The 7,370-nt window shown below is 37.6% G+C and overlaps 1 protein-coding gene across 1 annotated transcript; it reads left to right on the top strand.

Annotated features, from left to right (window-relative positions):
- The first annotated feature begins 682 nt into the window (after positions 1–682).
- On the top strand, positions 683–5,827 carry LOC107703433 (5-hydroxytryptamine receptor 3B-like). The gene is made up of 7 exons (XM_016506059.1): positions 683–687; positions 1,583–1,752; positions 1,962–2,119; positions 3,356–3,566; positions 3,657–3,759; positions 4,306–4,373; positions 5,562–5,827. The coding sequence occupies exons 1-7, from the start codon at positions 683–685 to the stop codon at positions 5,825–5,827; spliced, it is 981 nt and encodes a 326-aa protein (XP_016361545.1).
- The last annotated feature ends 1,543 nt before the right edge of the window (positions 5,828–7,370 follow it).

The raw sequence follows: 7,370 nt of genomic DNA, 5'->3' as shown, positions 1-7,370 counted from the left end.
CATATTCACTAAACCCAGATCTCCTTACCATCATAATGGAAAATCAATTTGCTAGAGTGGTGAGCAAGTTGCCGCTGTGCATTTGTTGCAGTCATGTGTACAACGACTGTTCTGATGCTCCATAGCATTTGACTGGAATAAAACACACTTCGTGATAGGGTAACATTTTAAAAGCTGGGACAAAGGCGGTGCAAACTGATTTGAATACATTTACAGTTTTCTTCTTGTCAGGATGAGTTCTGTCCTTTTGCTATCTTTGTTACTGTCAGGTAAGTCCAGTGCTTCTTCTTGTTTGTACTGCATCAGTTATACAATCATTCAGTTATAGCTATTTGCATGAACATTTAACATTCAAAACAACCTTTTAAGGCTATTTAAAAAGCCATAAAAAGCCATACTGTGAATTTTATACTGTAGTATGAATGAGACTGAATTCCATATGCTGGCAAACCGTACTTATATAATAATTCGAATTTAACCAAGTCCAGCAAGATCTGTACCGATTAACATTTCTGTACAGTTATTCCACAGGTTGAGTTAGTCCCAGAGAAACCAAAGAGATCTGCTCTGAACCAACTCACCAGGTTACTGCTTCGCAAATACAACTGTGGAGTTCGGCCTGTCCAGAACTGGACCAAACCAACTACCGTTTACATTGACCTTATAATCCAATCTGTCCTAGATGGGGTAAGCACATTCAACCTTTAGACAGATTACTTGTACTTGCAATATTTCTTTATACAATGAACAATTTTCATGCTTCAGTTAGAAGTTGTTAACTAAATAAATGTATTGTACAGTTGTTAAAGTGTGTTTCCATGTCAATAAAATAAAGTAATTTTGTGCATGTCTTTTCACAGGATGGACAGACTCAGAAAGTGACCACCAGCATTTGGTATCGCCAAGTTGGTATCAATTAATGTGTCTAATTTGTGGTAACAATTCATAATTAAATACAGCAGCATAGTTGCATGCCTGACATAATTTATTCAGATTAGTCTGTACTCTGTGGCTGTTTTTAAAAATGTTTTTTGCACTGTAACCTCTTGAAATCAAAGCTTCTGACTTTTACCTGAATATTTAATTCTGAATATTATCAATAGACCAGTATACACATTTTACACAATATATACATACCTGGGTGCCTACATAAACAGCATAAACAGAAGTATACCATGAATGAGCAGGTTTCATAAAACACATTTAATTTTATCTTTACGAGACCGATCCAGCAAAGAAAGACATACCCAATAATCCGATTTTGAAAGGCATGGAATCTGATATTTGAGAGATCTGAATCTTTCTCATGGGTCCTGCTAGGTGGTAACAGTAACCCACATTACTCTAATGTTTCAGATATGGAACGATGAGTTTCTTGTTTGGGATCCTGAAGAGTTTGATGGAATCACTGAAATATCGCTGTCCTTGGATGCCATCTGGGTGCCTGATGTCATCATAAGTGAATTGTATGTGCATGATAGATGTATCTCTCCAGTCCAAATCACAAGCTCCTTTTGTGTTCTGTAAATTAATTTTGTCGAGCTATACTTTCAGTGCATCATACGTCTTCCTATTTCTCCAGCGTCGATGTTGGCAAATCCCCAGTCATCCCATATGTTTATGTCAACTGCTCAGGAACAGTAAAAAACTACAAACCCATCCAGGTGGTCTCAGCCTGTCACCTGGAGATTTATGCCTTTCCCTTTGACAAGCAGAACTGCACTCTGACCTTTCGCAGCTGGCTCCACTCAGGTAAATTGCTCACTCATACACAGCGTGTGCTTTTACTTTTTTGCAAACAAGCTGGCCTCCGTATAATGAGAGTTGCTGTGATTACTGAGTGTTTTTGATCATCTCTGGTTAGAATCTTTTAAAAGCCGACATATTTTCACAATACTCTGCCAACATCAACACATAATTGTACAATAACACAATGAACTGCTGATGTGTTTCTCTGGCAGTGAATGAAGTGGATTTAGCTCTGTGGAGGCCTGCTGAGGAAATCGCCAATGACACAAGAGAATTCATGAATGACAGTGAATGGGAGCTGCTGTCTGTCCCTTCTCACTACTGGACACAGAATCTAGAGGATAGAGACTACGCACAGATTCAGTTTAATGTGAGGATTAATACTGAACTTATTCAATAAGTACAAATGACATTCAGTGGCAGCTTTACATTTCAAGTTTTCAAATTCAGTTTTATCTGTTTAGTGCGTTTCACAAAACACAATATTTCAAAGCAACTTTCAAGATATCTTTATGCTTTGCAGTCACATTTAGATTAGAGATGGGTGATAATGTAGTTTACAGGGATGTGGGGCTGCTGGATCCCACCGTCTTGGGTCACAAAATCAAATGTAATTTAATTTAAAATGATTTTTTATTATTTTCAAAAATATTTTCAAAATGATTCATATTATATTGTTGTTTATTTTTTAATTCAATTGAATTTTCTTTTCATTTTAAATTAAAAATATTTTCAATATATTTATACTTTTTTATTTACTGACCACTGCCAAATTTGACTTGCATTTGGAGTTTGGCGAATGTCCATTTTGGACCCTAACTGAGACATTAGGCACGTAACAGTAGGCCAGACATGCTAGAGTATTGATGGTAGTCTGACATGTGTCACAACCCTTCTCCAACCTTTGCGTGGCTGATAGTGGAGTCACACTAAAGCTAATAGATGAGGCTTAGCGGCAGACAACACACAGAAAGGATGATGATAATGAGACTGTCTTTCTGGCATTTGATCAATGAGCATCGTGTTCGGTGGGAGGAATGGGCCAATAGCTCAAAGCTCATGGGCAATCCACCCTGTTCCACTAAGATGCGCACACCATTGAAAACAGCTGTGTACTTTGATTACCTTTGCTCTGCGGCTCATTGCCGAAGCCATTTAGGGATCCATATTTGTGTTTTTACTCATTGGTCAAATGGGTGGAGAACATGTTTAAGTCAGTATGAAATTGCTCTTTGTTGTACTGTGAAAACTTAAGCAGCCTTAAATAAGGAAAGTGAAATGGATGGTCCTGATCCAGATGAGGGGCAGTGAGAGGAAATAGCTCCGTGGCAGTGAGGTTGATCAGGACACTCAAGAATCAAATCTGGGTTCTCAGGGGGACCTGAGGTGTGGGAAAACAATTTCAGTTCTAGAATGAGAAATTGGACTGATTTAGCAAATCCAGGAAATGGGGAGAAGGCTTAGGCTTGTTATGTAATTCCCCTTTAGACACAGCCATTTCAGACTGCTCCGTGAGCACATTTCTCTGAGGGCAAGTAATGGAATAAATATCACCCAGAGAGAGAGAGAGAGCGTTCAATTCCAGCCTTTCTGTCTCTCTCTGTAGGTGCTGATCCGCAGGCGCCCCCTGCTGTACGTGGTAAGTCTGCTCATCCCGAGCATCTTCTTCATGGTGGTGGATGTCACCAGCTTCTATCTGCCTCCGAACAGTGGCACTCGCATCACTTTCAAGACTAGCATTCTCCTGGGCTACACTGTAATCAGAGTCAATCTGATGGATGAAATCCCTGCTACCGCTATTAAAACACCCCTCATTGGTATAGTACAGCCAGAGCTCTTCCTAATTACAATGTTCACCTACAGCAACCTCACCTTACTAACAATAATGTCTGCTCTTTTTGCCACAGGGGCCTTCTTTGCTGTCTGCATGGCGTTGCTGGTGCTGAGTTTGGCATTGTCCATTTTTGTAGTGAAGCTTTTGCATTACAGTGAGAAAGAAGTCAAGGAGATGTCCATATCTGCCTGCTTACTAGACAAATACGGCTCAATGGATCAGAGCTTTACTGAGAGCGCTTTCACATCAATGAAGACACTGGATGATATGGAGCAGCCCGGGGATAGGAGAGAAAAATATCCATTTATCATGGTACCCGTTTACAATCAGGTTCTATACTTTGAAATTAGTTAGGAACAATGTTTTTACAACATTCATTCATTTATATTACGGACAAACTTTGATCTGTAAATTATTGTTAATTTCAGGATATCATTAATTATTAAATGGCTCTCAGGAGTGCTTGATTCTGATTGATCAATCGCTGCATTCTGCGGTAAATCCATTGATTTCACAGGGGATTGCAAAATGTTCTGCTAAAGTGACGCTCCGTCATGCATTCAGTAAATTCTGAAGACATTTGACACAAACAGTGTAATCCAAATAGAAACGCAGCAGTAACTAAAGTATCACAAAGCATATATAGTGAACATAAAGTGCATAAAAAATTGAGAACGTTTCACTGCCAAGTGCTACATTGTACAAATCTTTTGATCAATTAGAATCTTCGAGAGGCGGGACCAGTTGTGTGGTGAAATTGGAAAACACATAGAGAGCAAACTCACATGTGGTATGTTCCTTTTAGCTGGACTTTGTTGTCTTTTTCTCTGCTGCTGCACAATAGCAACCGTCAAAAGACACTTTTTGCACTTATAGTGTTATACATAGAATTTGCACTTGATTTCAAACTTGACCCGCCTTTTTCCTTTATGATTTACCTCTAAATGGATATTACACTCTCTAGTTGGTAGGCTACTTATTGTCGTTCAAGGACACTCTGTATATTGGACTGCTTGGCGCTCCTTTCGTGTCTCTCTTATCACACCACAAATTCGCTCTCTCTGTTGTTTCACACAAACACACTTGTATACTTGCTTCCCCATTACTGACTGTAGTGAAAATTACCTCAGAGGATTTCAATATTATTATCACTGCATTATTGTGCACGTTGCAGCGCAATACCTATACCGGTTATATCAAATTTACAGTAGTATAGATATAACTGTCACATACACATGCTTCTAAATGGCTTAAAGGACTAGTTCACCAAAACATGAACATTTGCTGAAAATTAACTCACCCTTAGGCCATTCAAGATGTAGATGAGTTTGTTTCTTCATCTGAACAGATTTGGAGAAATTTAGCATTACAGGACTTCACCAATGGATCCTCTATAGTGAATGGGTGCCGTCAGAATGAGAGTCCAAACAGCTGATAAAAACCACAATAAACCACAAGTAATCAACATAAGCTGCATGTTTATAATAAACAAATTAATTTTTCATTCAATTCACATGCTTTCCAATTCCAATTCCAGCAAAAAAGTTGTCTCGTGTGAATCAGGAAAGAACTATGCACAGACCAAGGACTGTTTACAAGCAAAAACCGTTCTAAACAAATATGTCAGTGGATTTTGATGTGAGAAGACAACAAGGGATGGACTTTTTCACTGAAGGAAGCGTTGGATAATGGGCTTGTATTTTGGCCAGAAGCGATGATTTAAAGTTGGAATGCCTTAATGCTGTGTGGATTACTTGTGGATTAATATCAGCTGTTTGGACTCTCATTCTGATGGCACCCATTCACTGCAGAAAATCTATTGGTGAGCAAGTGATGTAATGCTAAATTTCTCCAATCTGTTCTAATGAAGAAACAAACTCATCTACATCTACATGGCCTGAGGGTGAGTACATTTTTGGCAATTTTTAATTTCAAGGTGAACTATTCTTTTAATATTTGTGTCCTCTCTCTGATTCAGGCTACGAGTTTGATCTCTCTCCAGAGCCAGACCTGTTCTCCCTGACAGAAGTCTCAAACAATGACTCTCCACTGGAGAAGATCCTGCAGGAGGTGGTGTCTCTCAGACTTTACCTTCAGGAGGAGGACAATAAGGGCAGTTCACAGTCTTTCTGGGTGGAACTGTGCCTGAAAGTGGACAAGCTCCTCTTCAGCGTGTACCTGCTACTTGTGTTCATCTATGTCATGACTCTGCTGCTGCTCTGGGGTGACTGGAGCTCTGCCTGAAAGTCTGATGGAGGTGGTATAGGGAAAAAGAGGTGTAATGAGAAAAGAAAGACAAAAACGGAGGTAGAGGGGATGGAGAAAGTTATAACAAAGTGACAGATTTCACAACTGCAGTTTCAGTTTTAAAGTTTAACTAAAGTATAATTAATTACATTTGATACCTACTATTAACATTAATTCAGATTTTCTTCTGTAGATTGACTCTTTAATATAAAATGAGCCCAGTTTGCCAAAAGAGGTGGAGTCCTTTATTGTAAAACATGGTTAAACTTTCTTTCAGTAATGTAATAATCATAATGACTTGCTGCTAGCAAGTTGTCTTCGTGTTGTATGTGATTGTTTGGCATAGAATAAAGAAAAACAAATCAATGTACTAATTTGTGTTTGTATATTGTCTTTCTCTTCTCTGCTTCTCTTCTTTTCACTAATAACACTCAAATGTTTTGTTTTAATTGTAGCACTTGATGATAAGGGACTGTCTCACTAAAATAAACCCCCATTCATAAACAGGGAGATCACTTTTTATGTTAATACTCTATAAAGGTATATATATAAAAAAAAGGTTAACTCAACTGACTTTAACTTACATTATATATGCACTTACATTTTACTATAACTGTTTTGACATTTTTTTTTATGTGTAAAGGAAGTTCATGCAATCAACATTAAAATCATTTATACTGTTGATTATAAACATGCTCAAATAAAGTGTTTTGCAAAATAATTTGTATTGTTTTGTGATTTTGTTCTGCTAAAACTTAAAACAAATATTTTATTATATATATACGTCCTGAATAAATAAAACGGTTAATCATGCTATTGCAAAACTGTTTTAGTAGGTAATCAAAGTCCTCTTTTAACTAAATTAACTGGTTTTATTAAATTCAAACATGAAACATGATTTAATATGTCTGAATCAGTTTACTACATATGTTTACAAAAACAAAAGTGATTTTAAGGGCCAGATTAAAGAACATTCTTTGAAGAATCACATATAATGAGAATGACCGTTTATATGCCCCTCCCTGTACTGTAACATTATCATCCTGTATATTAAGCTCCAGTTTCCTTACCGAAAAATAAACCACAATCACCTTCACATCACTATCATTATAGTACATTTTCATTACGTCGCTTCTCAGGGCTGCCAGTTAAGTCAGAAAAAAAAACACCTAATTCAATTCCTCATCAAAATTCTGATAATATTTTCCTGACGCAAATCTAATCACCTGCCTATTGCTGGGCTAATTAAGTCTCATCATGGCTGGGTGAAGTATTAGATCACAGTTTAACGTAGTAGTCTAAGTGCTCATGGAAATTGACTTGAACTTGGTGGTGAAATATGACCCATGAAATGTCAAAGGTAACTCTAATTCATACACCGCCCACTTCAGAGTTAGTGTGAGGGGAAAAACACAAGTATTACCAATTCAGAAAACATTTGACAATGTTTATGTTGCTTATCCTGTTATATTTAAAATATGTAACAAATAAATACCCCATTGCCTCCATGCTCCATTCTTAACGTGAGAATTAGGCCTAA

This window comes from Sinocyclocheilus anshuiensis, unplaced genomic scaffold (genome assembly GCF_001515605.1).
Source record: "Sinocyclocheilus anshuiensis isolate Anshui unplaced genomic scaffold, SAMN03320099.WGS_v1.1 scaffold330, whole genome shotgun sequence".
Lineage (NCBI taxonomy): Eukaryota > Metazoa > Chordata > Actinopteri > Cypriniformes > Cyprinidae > Sinocyclocheilus > Sinocyclocheilus anshuiensis.
Note: the sequence above shows the minus strand (reverse complement) of the source record. Positions and strands in the feature narration are given on the sequence as shown.